The sequence below is a fragment of the Alnus glutinosa genome, chromosome 3 (genome assembly GCF_958979055.1).
Source record: "Alnus glutinosa chromosome 3, dhAlnGlut1.1, whole genome shotgun sequence".
In the NCBI taxonomy this organism is placed as follows: domain Eukaryota; kingdom Viridiplantae; phylum Streptophyta; class Magnoliopsida; order Fagales; family Betulaceae; genus Alnus; species Alnus glutinosa.
Genome location: NC_084888.1, coordinates 26,953,486 through 26,973,629, shown reverse-complemented (window position 1 = coordinate 26,973,629; position 20,144 = coordinate 26,953,486). Strand labels below are relative to the sequence as shown.

The 20,144-nt window shown below is 35.8% G+C and overlaps 2 protein-coding genes across 2 annotated transcripts; both read left to right on the top strand.

The window, feature by feature from the left end:
* The first annotated feature begins 346 nt into the window (after nt 1-346).
* LOC133863294 (uncharacterized) lies at nt 347-1,948 on the top strand. Its single transcript, XM_062299246.1, has one exon. The coding sequence runs from the start codon at nt 347-349 to the stop codon at nt 1,946-1,948; it is 1,602 nt and encodes a 533-aa protein (XP_062155230.1).
* A 210-nt stretch (nt 1,949-2,158) lies between these two features.
* On the top strand, nt 2,159-3,923 carry LOC133863293 (uncharacterized). Its single transcript, XM_062299244.1, has 4 exons — nt 2,159-2,658; nt 2,753-2,920; nt 3,087-3,192; nt 3,276-3,923. Exons 1-4 carry the CDS (start codon nt 2,159-2,161, stop codon nt 3,921-3,923), a joined length of 1,422 nt encoding a protein of 473 aa, XP_062155228.1.
* The last annotated feature ends 16,221 nt before the right edge of the window (nt 3,924-20,144 follow it).

The window sequence follows — 20,144 nt, the reverse complement described above, 5'->3', positions numbered from 1 at the left end:
CATACCATTAGAGCTGCCTGCCTGCCTGCAATGGATCGAACATGATGAGCATGTTTGCAAAAGTAATTTTTTTGTTTTTGTTTCTGCTATGGAATCTGATTTGATTCAGAAAGTGTAGGTGATGGTTTGTTTTTTCTTAGTTGATTTTTCCTTAGTTGTTGTCCACTCTGCTCTGAGTAGTTTGCACCTGTTTGGAGGGATTTTTTGCCATTCACACACACACACACCAATAGTATGCTCATCTTCTCTTCATGCTCTGTTTTTGCCTTTTCATTTTCTATTTGTTTGTTCATGTTAATAATTATTTTGTAGATCTCTGTTTTGTCAAATTAATTGTAGTCAAGCCATGGACAAGAGTTGGATGAGAATGTCTAGAGGTTCAAAAGAGCATCTAGATGGTATCCAAGCATTTCTGAATTTTGCATTTAGCAACACCAATACACCAGGCTTCATTTTGTGCCCATGTAAGCGTTGTCGCATGAGCAACTCATTGACACATGAAGTTGTCTACGACCATTTGATGACGGGCCCAGGAATCTTGGAGGGTTATACCGATTGGGTATTGCATGGGGAAAAGATTAACGCTTCTGTTAATAGGGAGTCCGTATCTCACGGCCCTGTAACGGCTCCCACCAATAGGATGCCTCCCCTTGACGGGTCTAGTGGGATGCATGCCATGTTGCATGACATTTTCAACATGCACGACGTACGAGCCGAAGAAGGTGGGTCCGAAGTTGGTGCACAAGCCGAAGCCGTACAAGAGGATTCAAATGACTTTGACGAGAAGACGAGGAAGTTCTTCGATTTACTTAAGGATGCTGATACCCCACTCCACGAGAATACAAAGCATAGCAAATTGGGGGCTATTGTGCGTCTATATAATTTGAAGTGTATGGGTGGATTCAGTAACACGATATTCTCACTCCTCCTTGAATTTATTAATGAGTTGCTACCAACAAATGCTGTTTTGCCTAAGGACACGTACGAGGCAAAAAAGTATATGAGAGACTTGGGACTTGGATATGAAAAGATTCTTGCTTGTCCCAATGATTGTATGTTGTTTTGGAGGGACACCGAGAAGTTAGAACGATGTACGTCATGCAAGGCATCGAAGTGGAAGGAGGACATTAGTGAGGAAGAAGAGTCATCACGAACATCTAAACGAAAGCCGGCAAAGGTGTTGCGGTGGTTTCCGTTGATACCAAGGTTGCAACGGTTGTTTACGTCACATCACACAGCTAAACACATGAAGTGGCATGCTCATGGGCGTACAAAAGATGGTGTACTAAGGCATCCGGCAGATGGTGAAGCCTGGAAGACATTCGATTCATGCTACCCAGACTTTGCCTCAGATCCACGTAGTGTGAGGCTTGGCTTATCCTCTGATGGATTTAATCCTTTTGGGAATATGAGCACAACTCACAGTACTTGGCCGGTAATGTTGATACCGTACAACTTGCCTCCTTGGATGTGCATGAAACAACCATATTTTATGTTATCATTGATTATCTCAGGCCCAAGTTCACCTGGAATGAAAATAGATGTCTATCTACAACCTTTTATATCAGAATTAAAGGAATTATGGGAGGTCGGAGTGTCAACTTTTGATGTATCAGTGAAAAAGAAGTTCACGATGCGTGCAGCCTTGATGTGGACAATAAACGATTTTCCAGCTTATGCAGATTTGTCTGGTTGGAGTACGAAAGGCAAAAAGGCGTGTCTTTGTTGTATGCACTCTACACGGTCTACCTGGTTAACTTATGGCAATAAACAATGTTATATGGGGCATAGGCGATGGTTGCCTTTGGATCATAGTTGGAGAAGAAATAAGAGAGCGTTTGATGGTACACAAGAAATGGGTACTCCGCCTCTTGTGCCAAGCGGTGATGAGATCATGAGACAATTAGAGGTATTTGGACATGTTGTTGGCCATGTTGCGGAGAAATGACAAAGGAGTACTGTTGCCGATGATGACGGGATAATATGGAAGAAGCGTAGTATTTTCTTTACATTGCCCTATTGGAAAGATAATATTTTACGCCACAACATTGATGTGATGCACTTAGAGAAAAATGTGCTCGATAATATTATATGTACACTGTTGGACATAAAAGGAAAAACAAAAGACAACCATGAAGCACGTAAGGACCTACAAAAAATGTGTTTGAGACCAACACTACATCCATTTACTAACGATAACGGTAAGACATATCTGCCTGCAGCTTGCTTCACAATGTCAAATGATGAGAAATATCAGTTCTTGAAGGTCATAAAGGATGTACGAGTGCCTGATGGGTATGCTTCAAATGTGTCACGGTGTGTAAAACTTAAAGAACATACCATTGGAGGTTTGAAGAGTCATGACAGCCACATACTCATGCAACAACTCCTTCCAATTGCACTTCGCGGATCATTACCAAAGAAGGTCGTTGAACCTTTGATAGATTTGTCTTGCTTCTTTAGGGAGATTTGTTCCAAAACACTACGATTAGAAGATCTGAACCGTCTTGAGGATAGAATCCCCATAATATTGTGCAATTTGGAAAAGATTTTCCCTCCCGGTTTTTTTACAGTGATGGTGCACCTAGTCATACATTTAGTTCGTGAATGTAAGCTTGGAGGTCCTGTTCACTATCGGTGGATGTATCCTGTTGAGAGGTATGAATGGTTGAGTTGTTGAAATTTAACATTGGATAATTCTTTAGGTGTATGTACTTAGTTGTCTGTATATAATTTGTTGTACACATCGTAGGTCTCTTGGTCGATACAAATTTACCGTTCGCAACAGAGCTGCACCGGAAGGCTCTATTGCGGAAGGTTACATTGCGGCCGAATTATTGACGTTTTGTTCGCGATACCTTGTCAACACACCAACATTCCATAATAGGCCTCTAAGGAACCCTGAAGAATCTAGAGGGCGGTAACTTCTGTTAACCTCGATGGAAACACATTGATACAAGTACATCGATATATTCTATTCAACTCCGACGAGTTCCTTCCATTTCGCACGTGAGTAGCTTTATTAACTTTATTACTCACTCATATAATACAGTTGATAGTAACTTTTACATGTGGATTAAACGTAGGATGCACTTGGAGAAGCTAAGGGAAACAGAAAATAGGGAACGAAATTCAGATACTGAATTGCTTAAGAAGCATAGAGACCAATTCTGTGATTGGTACCGGGTCTATGTAAGATTTATGTTGTATATGCTAATATATGAAAAGTAAGCCTTACTTATTATTGAATCTATTTAACTCTTTCCAAATATCAGGTTCAACAATTGGATGAGATTCACAGAAATGTGTTGGGTGATAAGCTTGTATGGCATGCCAAAGGGCCGATGCGGTCCGCTGTAGAATATAGCCGTTATGTTAGTAATGGCATGCTGTTTCGTATTTTGTCGCACGATAATGGAAAGACATCTCAAAATTGTGGAGTATGTGTGCCAACTGTTGATGGCCCAACCTACTATGGCAAGTTAACTCGCATAATCGAGGTGCAATATTACGACGAGTCTCGATATGTGCTATTCAAGTGTGATTGGGCTGACATAGAGAAAAATAAGGGATATAAGGAGGACGAATATGGGATCCCCCTTGTGAGTTTCAAAAGACTAATCCATACGGGGGATCGTATTACTGATGACCCGTACGTATTATCTTCTCAAGTATCACAAGTATACTATGTCGAGGATGAGAGGCACCCGAACTGGGCTGTCGTGGTTAGCACAAAACCAAGACACGTGTACGACATTGGCCAAGGGGGGGAAGAAAACGATGATGATGATAATGGCAACTATCGTGAGAACGAGCCATATAACCGAAACATTAATGCGGACCCAAATGATGCTGACAATGATAATGTTGAGTGTGCACGTGACAATGTTCCTGCCATCGAAGTTTCGGTGTTGGGAGCATAAGGAAACATAATCTTTTTTTTTTTTGGAGTAAGTAAATGTAGCCTTATGCTCGGTAGTTTGTACATATTTCGGTAAGCCATTTAATAATCTTATTAAATAATGTTATGATAGCTTTATGTTTTGTTCTTGTTGTTTGCATTATTACTTCTAACATTTATGTTGCACTATGTAGGTAGGTAGCAATGGGGACAAAAAGAAAACCAAAGAAATCGCCATTGTCCAGATCAGTGAGGATAAGCGCACCACCTGTGCAGGCATCTGTATCGCCGCCATTACCGCCACTGTCCAAATCAGTGAGGATAAGCTCACCATCTGTGCAGGCCTCTGGACCGCCATTACCGCCACTATCCAAATCAGTGAGGATAAGTGCACCAGTACTTGTGGAGGCCTCTGTACCCTATGATGATGAGGAGACGCAGGATCCCAATTCGGAGGAGGTATCGAATAGCCTTGGTCCATCTACCTCCACTCTTGGCCTAGAGGGATGCAGTGACCCAATAGAGGATCACAGTGAGCCACAAACATCCACTCCCACACAGGGGACGCAAGCACAAGTACTAGGACGTGGGGAGGTCCACACAATTAGTATGTTTAGCATACATATTCTAGTCCACGATTGCTTTAGGCCTCGTTAGGTTTGCGGATTAGACCCATGGAAAGGAATAGCTATTCCTACGGAATAGCTATTCCTTTGTTTGTTTGTATATTATTTAAGGGAATAGTTATTCCCACGGAATAGCTATTCCCTTACGAAGAGGAATAGGTATTCCACTCAAAAAGGAGTGGAATACCTATTCCTTTCCTGTGGGAATAAATAAAATTCATCTTTTGCCCAAAAACCCCAACCCTCTCAACACCCAAGTCTCTTATCCCTCTCTCTCTCTCTCTGTTTCTCAACTCATGGTGTGTTTGGATACGAAATTTTGACAATAAAATATAATTCTGATTCTACTTTTTTCAAAAATAAATCATATTTTATTCAACTTTTTAAAAAAACAAATTATATTTTATTCAACTTTTTATAAACAAATCATATTTTATTCAATTTTTTCTAAAAAGTAAAATCTCAAAATTCGCAAACAAAATAAGAATTTAATTCTGATTTCAAAAATTCATCACTCAAATGCACCATCAGTATCTCTCTCCATCTCTGCAATTATATTCTCATCCTCCGCTCTCTGTTTCTCAACCAACTTAATTTGTTGTGGGATAGTCTTTCTTTTTTTTTTTTTTTTTTTTTTTTTTTTTTTCCTCCTCCTATGATTTAGCCTACAGAATGCACTTAGACGTAGCAAAACGAGTACCTCTTAATATTGGGGGGACTCCAACAATTGTCTTGTGAAGGTTTGAAAAAAACTTTGTAAGCAAAGAACGAATGTTTGTTGCTGAAAAAAAAATAAAAAATAAAAAAATAAAAAGGGCTTTGTAGATGATTTATTTTTTTTATGATGATTATGTTTTTTTTTTTTTTTTTTTTTTCTTATAAATCATTTTACTTTGTAAGCAAAGAATGAATGTTTGTTGTTGGAAAACAAATAAAAAAGAATAAAATAAAAAGGGCTTTGCAGATGATCTATTTTATTTTATTTTATTTATTTATTTATTTTTTATGATGGTGATATGATGATTATGTCTGTGTGTGTGTGTGTGTGTGTGTTTTTTTTTTTTTTCCCTTATAAATCATTTTGTAGCGTAATTGTATATGAAAAAAAAAAAAAAAAGAAGAAGCCATGAACTCTATGAATTTAAAAAAAAAAAAACAAAAAACAAAAAAAGGTCATAGTATGATTGTTTATGTTTCTTAAATAAAGAAAAAAAAATGTCCTTAAGAATATAAATTAAATTTGTATTATAAGGGTGTTTTAGGAAATTTGATTATAATATGATTCCATTCACCAATGTATTGCACTGTACCAAACAAAATAATACATATGCAATGTTCTATTCCACCGTTACAACCAAACAAAAGAATAGGAATAGTTATTCCATTCCACCTTCATCTATTCCCATGAATAGTTATTCATTTTCCTAATAGAATAGACATTCCACAAACCAAACGAGGCCTTAATGTTTTAATAATATTACTATAATGTCTATAACTATTTCATTTAATTTATAATTAATGCTACTTGTTTCAAAATACAGATAAAGATGGGGTAATAGGCACAAGGAAAGTCCCTTCACCTACGGATATTTGGCGCATCCCGGAAGGTGAGAAGGTGGTGCTGCGGTGTAATAGGCTTGGTCTGCCAGTAGGCATCGCAGGAATGAAATTTCGTAGACTTGGTGCAAAGTTGGTCAGAACTGGAAAATTTTGTGATTTTCACACGTGCGATTGGAGGAAGGTACCAATACAACAAAAACAAGATATATGGGATGTTCTTATGGTAGGTGCATGTCTTGAGAAATTTTTTGTTATTTTTATTAATTTTACTTTGTAATAATTGTTGAACTGATTATTAGTGGCAAAATATTTATTGATATGCAATTATAATTTTTATACAGAAAAAATTCTATGTGGAGACCAATGTACCTATTGAAAGAGTTCAACATATTGCCTTCAAGGATTTTGGAAAGAAAAGAAAAGATTTCAGGCACACTTTGAAGCAATCTCTGCAGCTCAAGGAAGGTGAAAAAATTGAAGATGTGTTGCAAACAACACCGAATCTCCACTTATACAATGCAGATGATATAGAGACCACAATTGGTACATGGCTAACCGAAAAAGATCGGGTAATAATGCAAATCAATACCGTATTATGTTTTACATACATATATTTATTTGTAATATTAATACTAATGCAAAATGTCTAGGAAAGAGCCGAGAAGAATAAGGAAAGACGTGGCATGCAAGAGTTTTCACACACCTTAGGGTCAAAAAGCATTGCCCGAATTGTTGACGAGCGGGTATTTACTTTCGGTGTTTCAATTAAGTTACATTGTTTGATAGGCTATGTACTAAAATTCAGATATTGTAGGAGACAAAGGTAGGGTATACCCCCACAAGGCATGAACTGTTTATAGAAACTCACACAAAAAGTGATGGCACACCCGTCAATGATAAGGCCAAGGAAAAAATCGTAAGTGCAAATGTTGTATTATGCTTTCTTAAAGTTTGTACAATAAATAATTTTTTATATAATTTTGTCTCGTATAATTGATATAAATATATAGATGCTAAGTTTGAACTTATTTACAGGATAAGATGAAGGAACTCATGTCGCAGGATTCTCCAACATCTAGATCATGTACAGAAGGCATAATACAATGGTCCCAAGAGGATGTGTACGGGCAGGTAATGGGCCCTGAAAATCCTGGTCGTGTTCGTGGATTGGGATTGGGGCCAACACCGGGCAGATCCAGGTGCAGTTCATTTAGGACATCCACATCGGCTTCCCAAGATCCTGAACTTGTAAGTGAAGTTAATCAACTGAAAGATCAAGTTACACAAATGCAAATGGCGCGTGAGAAACAAGATAATGAGATGACTGAAATGAGAAAGCTTATTGCCATGCTTGTGGAAGGGAATGTGCATAGGGACAATGTGTCGAACATTATTCTAAAAACAACTTCCCTACCTGTAATGCACAAATTATCCGTGGGTAATGGAGCAGGTAATATTTTATTTTAGTTTCATTTATAAACTAGGAATCACTTAGTTTAAATGTCATGTGACGTAATATAACACAATTAATACTTATTAATTTGCGGAAAGTCATCAACATGATTCCCCTCTTATTGTAGGTGAACATCCAATTGCGGTCAATGAGGATAATCAAGCGGGAGATGACGACAAAACACAAATATGAAGGTGTGTTAAGTAACAATATTTAGTTGCACTTACTTTTTACCAATTTCTGGATTACTTTATCATTTTCCCATCCCACCTACCCTCCTAGGTTTAGCCTTTGTATTTGTTGTTGCTAGCTCGACTTATGTATATGGTTTTGTTAGTTAATATTTACTTGCCACTTTCCTATAGAATTCGTTCAACTTATGATCAATAGAGCATATTTAAGCATTTGGCAGTTAGCATCCACTAAATTGTGTCGAATATCTAATTTGTACTGTAATTCATATATAGATACTTAGAGATTTTGGAGGTATTTAACGAAGATATTGACTTATTGATGGATGCAAGTCCATGGCTATGATAAAAGAAGACTTTTTCTCTGGGGGCATACATATATATATATATATATATATATATATATATATATATATATAGATTGGATATTTTTTTGCCGTTGCAGGAATTGAACTTACGAGATATATGGTATTGTGTTAAAAAATTCTGATTTGTTGTTGGAGACAGCATAAAGTCTATGGATGGCTTTTGTTGTTAATCTACCCATGCATTTGGACTCTTGTGCTTAAATAATTGAGAGTAGGAGGAACACTTCTATTCGTACTTTACTAGCTAGGTTTAGACATTCATGCATGGATTGTGAAGCTGGTTTTGGGTTTTTAGACAGAATATTGACAATGGTTTTATATGTTTTTCGCTTCCAAGGATCTTGTCCAACTGGAATATTGGATTGGATGTGTTCAATTAGAAACAATATAATCTGTTAGATAGTCTCTGTATGTAGTATTTGTTGCAGATTTTTTTTTTTTGGTAGCTGAATTGGTTTTGATTTGTTGTTTGTTAATTAAGTTATGTACGTAGTGCTTCTTGCATCTATGTGAAGATCGCATCGATCACTCTCACTTCGAAATATTGTAAATAGCTTCCTTTAATTTGTAGCCAACAATTATCATGATTTTGAGGAACAAATTAAGTGCAGGGGGATGAAATAGTACTCGATCATTCAAGGGAAATAATTAATTAATTCCCTCCTCTCGATCTCAACAAGTTTGTATTTTGCTCTTGTTCTAGTACGTGCGCACGTATAGCCATTGCCCACATGGAACTAGAAATAAATAGAAAGGAAAGCAATGGAGCTTCTTCCTGTTTTATTAAAATTACAGTACGTACAGTGCCTGATCAGTTTTAATTTCTTTCTTTCTATTTTGATAACAGATAGGTTACATATATATATGCAATTTGTCTGCTAGCTAGTCTATAGTTATTTCTTCACTTTTACAGTTCTCTTAGCTTCTTGGTTTAGGTATATTTTGCTTAAGTACTTGTTTTTATGAAACCTGGAAGCAATTACCCTTTTCCATTTACTCGTTTCTTTGTGGGCTTGAAGCAATATTCATTAGATGAACTACAGAGATTTGAAGATTGTTTGTTTATACTTGTTCCACCCATGCATAGGCATCAAAACCAAAATGTTCCTTAGAACACAGACAAATTAAAACGCTTACAATGGTTGTATGAAATAAAGATAGTGTCCATATATGTTAAGTTTGATGTCTAGTTGTAATGTTTTGACTACTAGTACTAATTTATTTGACTACTATATGGATGACCCTAACATTTTGCTCCCCTGATTGTAGGATTTATAGCAGTTGTTAAATTTCAATGGTGCAGAACAAGGCTGATATATATACAACAGGATGTCAAGCAGAACATGCAATATGATGTTTTTTTTTAAAAAGTATTTTGTGATTAAGGAATTGAAGCAATGGTACTACGAGTACATTGCTTTTAGGTGTTTGCTTATTTTGAAACAATGGTACTATGCATTGCTTTTAGTTGTTTGCTTATTTTGAAACAATGGTGCAATATAATATGACTACATTGTTGGCAATCTAATGATATATAGTATTTTGTCTATATGATTTTGTTTCAATTAAGTTATTTTGCAGATGTTTTATGAGGTAAAAACATATTTAAAAAATGAGGAAATTTCATATGATAATCAATTTGTTTTTATTTTTTTAAAAATAATTAGTTTGTAGAATGTTTATGACGTTTACCGAGTAAATGACATAATTTTGTGACATTTATCCAAAAAATGACATAAAATTTTAACGTCCTTTATACATTAGGCGTCACCAAATAATGACATTTCATACATAAGCGTCATAAAATTTTAAGCTACTTTATACCCTAGGTGTCACAAAATAACGACGTTTACTGTGTAAGTGTCACCAAATAATGACTTTTCATACATAAGTGTCATAAAATTTTAAGCAAATTTATACCGCAAATGTCACATAATAATGACGTTTACTACTGTAAAGCGTCACATAAAATTGCGTCATTTACAAAAAAGTGACATTATTTGTAATTTATGACGCTTACCAAAAAGCGTCATTAAAAAATAATTTATGACACTTGCAGAGAAGCGTCATGAATTTATGACGCTTCAGAAAGAAGCGTCGTGAAAAAAATTTCCAGACCTGTGAGCAGCAACACTTAGCAAACGACGCAGAATAAATGACACCAAGTGATTGGTGACGGTTTTTTGGTGAATAGTGACGTTTAAAAAGCGTCGCGAAATGCCGGTTTTTTTGTAGTGGTTTGGGCTTGTATTATGGCTAAAGGCCCTTATAAAAAGTCTTCCATGAATGTACAGCTTGAGGCTTTGTGGACTCTTCACAAGATCTTCAATTAATTTGATAGTTGCTGTTGTTTGGTTCATGTGTTTTGGTTCTTTGTGTTGCAAGGTGTTTTAGAGGTTTGTCTCAGTTGGGTTTGTTTGTAGGGCTTTTGAGGTCTAGTCTCTTTTGCCCTTTGTAATGTTTGAAGTTTGAACCAGTTTTACTGGTGTGGAATTTTTGGGCTATAAATTTTTTTTCATTCATCAAAAAAAAAAAAAAAAAAAACCCAAGATCAACCCACAAATCTTTAGAGAAAAATCCCAGTGTGGATGCGGTGCTGAAGGGATCCTTACTGTGTTCTTGAAACACTCAAACGATGATGCCCAAACGAGTTCTTGAAGTCCCCAAATGACAACATACATATCGTGTCCCAAGACATGCATGACACTGAAAAAACCAAAATTTGTTCAGCTTTTTTTTTTTTAAATAGCATTACAAGTAGTGTCTCTTAATCAAATAGATATAAAAGTTAAATTGATCAAAACCAAAGAGCAATTAGTGCCGAACAAAATAGCATGAAGGGGGTTTTGATACGCATGTAATCACATAAAATAATATATTAGAATACGCAACGAAAAATTTAGACAATATTCTTACTTTTTGAGCCTATTTCAAGTCTTGGGCCTATTTTTTTTGGACTTTGCTGTGGAAAATAAGATAGCAAACATCATCCAAGAAACCCGCAACTACAAATTATGCGCAGAGGAAACAATTCTGAGGCACCAGTATTGAGGAAAAAAAGTGGTTTCTGTCATTGCTGCTGCTCATTTCCCTTCTCTTTCCGGCTTTTATATATGGTTCCGTAAACCCAAGAAGCTCAAGACACGAATTCAGGTCCCTCTCAAAACACTTCAAATTCTGAAATTGTGAGAAACAGTACATTATATCCTTGGGGAGAATAATGATATAATGGAGCCAACGGTGAAAAGATATGGACATTTCTCAATACAACATATGAACATATTGCCAGTTCAATAGTAGCCAGGCACTTCAACTAGCTTTCCAGTGCAACCCATAAACAAGGCAGATCAAAATACAGTTAAATTACTTCTGTAGACGAAGAGATCAGGAGAAGGCTGCTTTGAATAAGGATTTAGAGCTTCAAAGCATGCAGAAACAACGTACTCACTGGTTTACAGCAAAGTCACTTTTTATAGCTATTTTGTCTTTACAGTATATTTAGGGTAAAGGGCAGAGCCGTGTATATATATATATACACTCGGATATGGTTACCCGATTATAACCGGGTGTCTAAGAAATTAATAACCCGTTCCGGCTCTGGGTGCTCGGTTATCCGGTTATAAATAATTAGGTTCCAAACCGATTTCCTAGTTTTTCGGTTACCCAGAGCCGATTAGTGCCTGGTTACGATTTTTAGACTGATTATAACCGGCCCGAAATTACACCCCTATTTCAACCTATGCTTAATATGTAATACTGTAAACGTTCCATTTAGAATGTGAAATATAGATCAAAGTTAAAATCGTATTGCATTTTAATTAATATTAATTTTTTTGAAGTAAAAAATATTATAAAACTCAAATCGAGCTCGATTGGAGGCTCAGCTTGTTAAGTTAGCTGAGTTCGAGCCAAGCTCGAACTCAATTAAGCTCCTAACAAGCCGAATTCAAGCAACCTTTTAAAATTCGACTCGAGCTTGAGTCAAGCTCGAGTTAGGCTCTTAAAAAGTTGAATTCGAACATCTTTTTAAAACTTGGCTCGACTCAAGCTCGAGTTAGGCTCTTAAAAAGTTGAATTCGAACATTTTTTTAAAACTTGGCTCGAGGTCAAGCCAAATTCGGCAGCCCTCTGCTGGGCTAGAATACAACACTAATTACTCCCATCAAAGACAAGAAATCGGAATAAAATCAAATTGGTTTCATTCTGTAAATAATTTTTTATTTGAAATAAATTACGAAATGCCTTAAATTAGTGAGTTATTAAAACACACTATATAACACGTGGCATATGGCCACACTTTATTTAGATATTTTTTACAAGGACAACCCAATTATTGAGGCCAGAGGCCTAGGAGGTTGGCCTTTATCCATTCTTTAGATCAAAGGAGCCAAGCTAATGTCCCTTCCTTATCTGCCATAATCTCCAGTGGGTGAGAGCAAATATACGCACACATAAAAATCTGTGTAGGGTATATTAATCTAAAGCAAAATTGATTGACCTCACACAACATGCTCATAGACGAAGCCTTTGGCGGATTAGATGTATATACGACATATACTTGGTTGGCGAGATTTTGCTTCTTATATTGCAAGGTCAAATTTAAGAAAAAGGGGAATAATGAAAGAAAAGATAATGCTATAGAATTTTAAAATAAAAAGCGAAATAAAAAAAAATAAGAACAAAAATTTTACGTGATTCGGTGTATGACATACGTTTACAGGATAAAGCTCAAAGGATTACATTATGTTATTATTTATTTGATTAAAATTGTATAATAAAATAACATATTTATAGTTGAATGAGACCATAAATATAATAATTACATAATCAATATGTAAGTTATGAGAATTATAAGAATTACATACTCAATATGTAACATGAGAATTACGAAGATAATGCATTTGAGTTACGTAATTACATATATTTGGCTTATCAAACTTAATTGTTGATTGAAGAACTTGTGTACGATTTCCATTTTGTTTTCTTTTGTCTTATGAAACTTATTTGGCTTATGAAAATTAATGTTAAATAAAGTTTTCTATTACATATAGACTTATAGACTAACCTCATGATTAAGCTTGATACTTTTTAGGGTGTCGGCTAGTCCATGGCTTTTGTCCTACTTTTCTTTTCTTTCTTTTTTGAGTGATGCAACACAACTGCTACAAGAATTCTAATCCAAGAGCAAGGAACACGTTAAGGAGAGGTTTACCATCGAGGGAGATTTCATATATATTCATAAAGTTGTAATGTTGTAGTCATAGTAAATAGTATGTCAAAAAAGGCCATCACCCACCGACCGCCGTCCATTTTTGAAAACAAGTTGGGATCGATCCGGCCACTTCAATCTTCAACTTTTACATCGTGTGGTCTCCTTTAATTTCGATGTGGCAATTTCTCATCCATATATATATATTTTGTTGCGTGATTTGACAAAACAGAAGTGGTAATTAAACACATGTTAATCAATGTCGGGAGAAAAACATGTAGTTAATCGATGGTTTTTTTTTTTTTTTTTTTTTTTTTTTTTTTTTTTTTAAAGGAAAGATGTATACATTTCATTAATCCACCCAAAGGATAACAGAGTTACAGTTATAAACTCAGACCAATAGGGGACACATCAAACATCCCATTACAGTTACCCCAAATCTCAGATTATATTGATAGTTGCTACAAATAAACCTAATCAACAGGAATGTGCCTCTGCGTTGACATATGAACCTCTACTTACACTATGGAGTCGGTCACAAACCATCAAAGACCAGGCTAAATCTAACACAGAGCAAAACTATCAAATACAATCTGCAACCAAGAACAGGAAAACACCCAAAAAAAGAAGCTGTCGTCGGAAAAATGCGCCGCCGGAGACGGCGCGTGTGGTACACGCGCCGCCGCCGGCAAATCCTCTGCAGCAACCGAACACAAATCCACCGAACACCACCACGCACGCACGGCAACAGAGGCGGGAACGTGGTCAACACGCGCGGCCCAAGGAGTGACTAACCCCCTGGCACGTGCCGACCACGCGCCGGTCAACGGTGAGTTTTTTGGCCGTAGCAAGCAGCGGCAGAACTGGAGGACAGCGGCGGGCAAGGTTGGGGGGCGCGTGTCGACTAGAAAGAGGCAGAACAGAGCAGATTTGGAACTAAAAGAATGATAAAACTGAGACTCCCCAAATCATTCCACCGGCGACACGAACGACGGATGCTCCCCCTCCGTCTCTTCTCTGAGGTGTTTTCCTGCCAAGAAACAAAGAAACCTAAAAAAAAAAAACTAAGAAAAACAAGCCACTCCATAGTCAAAAAAGACTAGGAGGTCTAAAACCACTACTGGAACAAGTCCAGGGGGACTCAAAACTCCACAACCCTAGTGGTTGGGAGACTCTAGCCTCCACTAGGCTAACCCAAGGAGGAACAAAATCCGGGAGGAGAGGAGGGAACTCCCTCCTCCCAGCAACCCAAACTCAGAAATTCTCTCCCTCTTTCCGACGAAGACCTGAGAGAGAGAGAGAGAGAGAGAGAGAGAGAGAGAGAGAGAGAACCCTAGTTAATCGATGTCTTAAATCAATACTTGAATGAACAAAAATATAAACAGCTTACAGATAATGGGTTTGAGGAAGTATATACCACATGGAAAATGGAAGGTCGAGAGACTCGTGAGAAATTACAAAAAAGTATTTTACACTGAAATATTAAGACTGAGTGATCGATTCTAATATCGATTAAGTCATGCATAATAAGTACTTAATATATATAACGTATGAACACAAACTTCCAATATTAAGTTTTTCAATGATTTCGTTTTATAAATAATAGCATAATACGAATAATGTGAATGGTAACTGAATTTTGTCTGTGAACTCGTTATATGGTATAATTATTATGCATTTGACCCCCTCTATGGACAATGTGTTAAAACCATTTTGATTCGGGATAACGAAGAGAGATGATTAATAGATATTAAGGAATGTTCCTTCCAAAAAAACAAAAAACAAAAAAAGATACTAAGACTTCGTTTGTTTTAGTATAAAATATTTTTGTCGAAAAATCTTTTCAAAAAATATTTTTCGCGAAATATTTTTGGTGCGTATAGAAAAATCACAAATATTTATTTATTTAATATTTTTATTCAATCATATTAACCTATAAAAGTAAATTCTTATTCACAACATAAAAGTATTAATATATAAAATAAAAAATTAACTTAATCATTTGAGTTTCAGCAGTGGTTTGTCAGAGGCTCGTTGGTGGTGGTCCGAGAGTGGCTCAGTAGTGATTTGGAGGTGGTCTGAGGTGGCTCGGTGTTAGTTTGAGGGTGGCTCGGTGATGGTCTAGCTGTGTCTCGACGTTTTGAAAATTAAGAATTCAAATTCAAAAAATAATTTACGAAATTTAAAAATTGAAATCATTTTTTGAAACTAAAGAAATTTTTTTAGTCATATCGAAATAATAGTCAATATTTTCAGTTAGACTGTTATTTTTCGGTCGCACCAAACAACGAACAGAGCCTAAGAGTGCTATATGAACTCTCTACTTTTAACTTTTCTCTAAAATTAACATAGCTCACAAGATACACCATTTAACAAACTTTCTACTCAATTTTAAATTTCACTTTGGTTAGTAATGCACTCCAAATGTAAAGATTTCAAAAGTTAAAGTAAAAGTTTTTTTAATATTCTTTCTTTTTCATACTTTTGAGCATCCCAACAATCTCTCCATTCAAAAGTTTTCGCCAAAGTTTAGAGAATATGCTGAAAAAGTACAGTCGATCAAACTTTCCATCATTTCTCCAAATTGGCATTTGTTATATTTTATCACTTCAAATTTAGCTCACAACTTCTTTTAGCCATTGATTTTTTTTAATCTTATTTCTTTTATTAAAACATCTTCCAGCCTTCACCTCACTTTCCTCTCATCTCTTCATTTTCCTATTTCTCTGTCACTCTCTCTGTGTGCATATATAGAAGCTCATTAAGGTTCTCAAATGGGTCACCCACTTCATACCTGGCACCATGGATTTCGAAAAAAAGAAAAAAGAAAAAAAAAGGGTCATATTTTCTGTTTTCTCTCTTGCTCTCTCTTTTGCTCTCCTTTTGGAGATCTGGGTGTTCTTGTTTTTTAATTTTTAGCTGAGATTTCTGTGCAATTTGGTTTAATTATGGGTTTATTTTTCTGAGTGCATGTTTATATCATTGGGCTTCTAAAATGTTTTGCAAAATATCATCATCCATAGTAGTAAGTTTCAATCAACTAAACCCAATAATAATAAAAAAAAAATATTTAGTTAAAGTAGGTAAATATTTGGTGCTTTTGAAAAGTAGTTAGCTAAAATAACAAAAGCATAATTTTTAGCTGAAATTTACCTAAACTTTAGAGAGCTCATTAGGGATACTATAAACTAAAGTATATTTTTAATGTAAAGAGTCTTAACAGTTGGTTTCATCAACAAAATAGAATATTGAGTTAAAATAGAAAAACATTTAAAGAGTTTGATGTTTAGTAGATTTTTACAGTTAAATTTAGAGAAATTTTGAAGAATTCGTTGTGAATAAAAACATTAACAAACAATTTAAAAACAAAACACTAAAAATACAAAATCAGTTTTCACATTTACGTCACATCACAGCATTTTCTTTTTAAAATTTATAAAAAAAATACCCTCAAAATTCATTAAGATACAGAAAAATTGACTCTTTTATTGTCTATTTCTTTTTGAAGACATAGGGATTGGAAATCAGGAAACTACACTTAATCTCTTCAATCTATCACTTCAGTTGCAATGTACTCCTAATCTTTCAATTGGTTGCTAATCTATTATTTAGGTTGTAATGTCTCACTTTTGTCCTTAAAAAGACAAAATATGTTTTTTTATTTTTTTATTTTTATTTTTTATTTATTTATTTATTTTTTTTTTTAATTTTTTTTAAAAGCATTAAAAAAGAAGAAGCCTACTGACACAGAGTACAGTCGTGGGTCACATGGTGATTAGGGGTGTGCACGGGGCGGGGTGGAGCGGATTTCCACATTTTTTGCCCCGGCCCCGCACAATTGCGGGTTGTGAAAATCGCACCCGCGAATCGCACAAAAAAGGAAGAATTTGTGCGGTGCGGGGTGATGCAAGGCAAGGGGTACGGGTTATGCGGGGCGGGTTCAATACCTAAATCTAGAAAGACGAGAAACCAAAGCCAGATTTTCTCAAGAACCAAACAAATTGTAGAGAAATCACAAACAAATCAACGATTTTTGCAGCGAAACTTTCCATTTCAACTATACATTATTATTCGCAAAATTGAAGAAACACAAGAAATCATTCAAATTTATAAGCCTTCTCTCAGCAACCAAACACTAAACTAAACCAAATCAAATAAAAACGAACAAATTTTTTTAAAAACACTCACCTTAATTAATCACTATCGTAGACTCTATAACTAAAGAATCAGCTTTGCAGCTCACCGGAATGCCAATTCTACACACCCATAATGGTGACCCACAGAGTGGCCAAGGGTTAGTTTCGCATTAGAAATTCATAATAATATATAACTGCAGCTTGCTAGCTGCATGTGTACGTTGAGATTCTGGGCTAGGAGTTTGATTTAAGTATTTAACTAAATTCTAATGCGTTCCGGGAAAATACGTAATGCTAACGTAGTCTAATGAACAAAAATGACGTAATGCGATTGCCAACGTAACAACCCCGGCCCCCAATTGGAGTAGTCACTCGTGCCTTCTTATCGTCATCGATCAAGATTTTCCACCATAAAGCCATAAACTACTTTGATGGCCGGCTTTATCGGAGTGCAAATTCGCACAGGAGCGATTCTGACAAGGAAGACGTACGGATATCGGAGTCATCATTCCAGATTGCAAGGGCCAAGTTTTACCTATCTTATTTGCTTTAAAGGACTTTATTACTGGTCCTGGTCCTGATATTGCAGAAGCCATAACAGTATTGAGAGACGCAATTTTGTAAAGGGTTGGACCACTAGGGACTAAGGAGTAGTGATGGAAGGTGATGTGCTTTTAAAGTGGCCGGTGCAGATCTTGTGAAGAGAAGATCGTAACATAAGTAAATATAGACATCTGATTGAGGAGACTCAACTGAGAGGGTTTTCCTTTTTTTTTTTTTTTTTTTTTTTTTTTTTTTTTTTTTTTTTTTTTTTTTTTTTCTTTTTAACAAATAGCATGTGCTATCATTAATTTTGAAAAGGCGCAAATGCTTACAACTTGAGAATAAAGGTATAAGACCTCCCTCACACTTTAAGCCAAAAAAATCTGACTTAAAAACAGTTGCCTAAGCAGAAACACAAATCTTACATGAAAAACATTTGAGCCTCTCTTATATTAACGCTCACTCTAAAAATAAAAGAGAGCCGATCTAGCAACTAGCCAATAAATATTCCAATAAAATTTGAGCAATACATAGACAGATTGTGACTGGAGAAACAAGAGTAATATACAAACACACAAAGCAAAAAAATCCAAAAACAAGCCTCCAGCAGTGGAGCAGAGGTTGGCTTCGCCGGAGACAGTAGCACCCAGCCTTAGATCGGATGTCGTAGACCCTAGCTGCCACCGTGCACGGCCTGAAAAGACAGAGCATGGCCGTCACGCGGGCCAAAGAGCAAAAAGCTCTTTGGCGAGTGGAGACCACGCACCTTGCTCTGACGACCAACATGACCTAGTCTTTTGGCAGCCGGACCGGAGGATGACAGGGAACGCAGCTGAGGGGCGCGTGTCTTGTAGAAGTCAATGGTAATATGCAGATCTGGCTCCAAAAATCAAATAAAAAACAGTAAAAATCCGGCCAAATGTTGACGACACGTATGGCTGGCCACTCCTCCAAACTAGACATCTTGAGTTGACCTTTCCCGCTTGAAACAAGAGAAGAAGAAAAAAGAAAAAAAAAAAAGAAAGAAAAAAAAACCATGGCCTTGAAAGGGCTAGGGGAAAGTTTGCCACCACCAGATTAATCAGGGGGAACAAAAGCTCCACAGTCATAATGGCTTGGAGAAACCTAACCTCCACTTGTCTGCATCAAGGAAGGACAAAAAGGAGCATCACCTGGAGGAGGGAAGCGTGGAAACCTCCCTCCCAACAGTGAAAGGTCACTCATATTAGGTGACTCGCTAATAGAGCTGTGCACTGTCTTGCGAAATAAGCACTTTCTTTTAGTAAGGAACTGATAGTTCTCGAGGATATCCTCATTTGCATTGTTAATAACTTGATATTATTTATCTTGAGCGTTGTACTTAATTTGTTTTAATAATATTTGAGCTCAACGACTTCGCTAGCGGAACAAGATACATTTTATAATCATAATTATGTTTTATACATTTAATAGTTTACAGAGATATGTTTGATGTCCATATTTTGCACATCTTTTTTTTGTAAATTTACTATTAAATCTATGTGGGTTCTGCAGATTCAATTGTAAAATTGCACATCTCTTATATGTAGATGGACAAGAGAGATGTACAAAAAAATTAAAACAAATTAACATTTTTCTAGTTTGTGTTGACACATGGTAAATTGTCATATCATTTAAAATTTTAAATAATGTGATACCATATAATTAAATTGTTACATGCAACAAAATTAGATTTTGATCATGAAATGATTACTCTTTATTTTACTCAAAGTAATGCTATTCTTTCGAACATATTTCATATAGGCTGCCGTAATGTGTTTTAAATAATTTCTCATGTCAACCAACATAAAAAAATAAAAATAAAACTTAAAACACACTAAAATAAGTGTAAAGAGCATCATTATTCTTTAACTAAAAATGAAAAGGATCACAGAGTAGTGCACTCTACAAAGAACCTATTTTATACATAATCCAAAGGAAAATATTTAATCAGGCCTTTTCTTTTTATTTTTTTTAAAATATTTTAGCAACTTTTTTAGTTAACCACATTAATTTTGAGAGGAACGATTCTCCTTAATTGAATTTAGGATTTACATGTTGAACCTTAAAACATTTTAAATGTTATGTCATGCATAGGAAGGCCAAGTGCGGAAAATACTATGGACACTTTGTTAGCAT